This window comes from Sinocyclocheilus grahami, unplaced genomic scaffold (assembly GCF_001515645.1).
Source record: "Sinocyclocheilus grahami isolate Dianchi unplaced genomic scaffold, SAMN03320097.WGS_v1.1 scaffold9737.1, whole genome shotgun sequence".
Taxonomy (NCBI): Eukaryota; Metazoa; Chordata; class Actinopteri; order Cypriniformes; family Cyprinidae; genus Sinocyclocheilus; species Sinocyclocheilus grahami.
In genome coordinates this window covers 6,842-8,023 of record NW_015512816.1, presented here as the reverse complement: position 1 = coordinate 8,023, position 1,182 = coordinate 6,842, and the positions used below count along the sequence as shown (strand labels likewise).

Genomic DNA, 1,182 nt, shown 5'->3' with positions numbered 1-1,182 from the left:
ACAATAGACCGTTGTATGTACAGGTATATTATGTGCAAATTGAAACATAATATCCAGTTAATTTTGATGAGACAATCTGGTTGCAAATTGTGAAGTTGTATCAGATAGTAATATCATGATACATGTACATGATTACACAATTACTTTATTGCTAGTGATTTACACTGAAACAGCAAAACATTTAATTTATATGGTGTATAGTTTTTAGAAATATATTTGTAAAAAAAAAAAAAAGTCTAGACCTGAATGAAATACAAATAACACCTTAAAATGGTTTTGAATTTAGCATTTTATTTTTAATATGTTCAATTGAAGCAATCATCATTTACACTCATATTGTTTGAAAACTGTATTACTGACTTTCTTCTGTCTTAGTCACTCCTCTTTCTTCCGAACACAAAAGAAAATATTTTGAAGAATGTTGGTATTTATCGTTGGTATTTGGTTACCAACATTCTTCAAAATATTTTCCTCTGACCTTCGTGCCAAATCCGACATTTCTCAGAATATCTTGTATGCTGATAAATGAGTAAATGACAGAATTTACGACATTTTACTAAATTCAAAATAATTGTTCGAGATTATGTTGTAAATTCAAAATAATTGTTATGATGTGTTCATTCAAATGGTAATGCATTTGGGTCTAGACCTTCTTTAAACATATTTCTCACAATATTTCTCAGCATAGAACGACATGATGGTGAGTAAATGATGACAGAATGCACTTTTCGGATGAACAATCTCTTCAAATTCAAGTGTTTCCCGTGATTTTACAGAATATCGCTCCCTGTAAATGTGCCTTTTTTAATACACAGGGTTTGGTTACACAAAAGGTACAGAAAGCACATAGCCTCTATTCTCTGTTTAAATAAAGAGGGGTAAAAATCATAGATTGTGTGGGGAGAGAGGGAGCGTGTGGAGATGCTCTGTGTGAAAGTTCCCGGATGAAGGTGTAACGCCATCTTTACTCCACCATTCAAGTCGCAGCTGTTGCTCGCGTAGGCCTGCCGGTGAACTCACACTCCTCCTTTACTCCCTATCTCTCACAAAACACGCTCGCCGCGCGCTGTCCAACATGGGTGACCGGGAGGATTTGGTGTACCAAGCCAAACTCGCCGAGCAGGCGGAGAGATATGATGGTAAGAGGCACTGAGAGGTAACGGGAACGTTGTTTTTTTTTTT

General features: G+C 35.7%; 1 protein-coding gene across 1 annotated transcript in view; it reads left to right on the top strand.

The window, feature by feature from the left end:
- Positions 1 to 891: 891 nt before the first annotated feature.
- Positions 892 to 1,182, top strand: part of LOC107578326 (14-3-3 protein epsilon-like) — a gene marked incomplete at its 3' end in the record, with an annotated part of 7,108 nt that continues 6,817 nt past the window's right edge. Inside the window, exon 1 of the mRNA XM_016264292.1 lies at positions 892 to 1,139. Coding sequence (XP_016119778.1) covers positions 1,076 to 1,139 — 64 coding nt within the window. The remainder of the gene's footprint in view (positions 1,140 to 1,182) is intronic.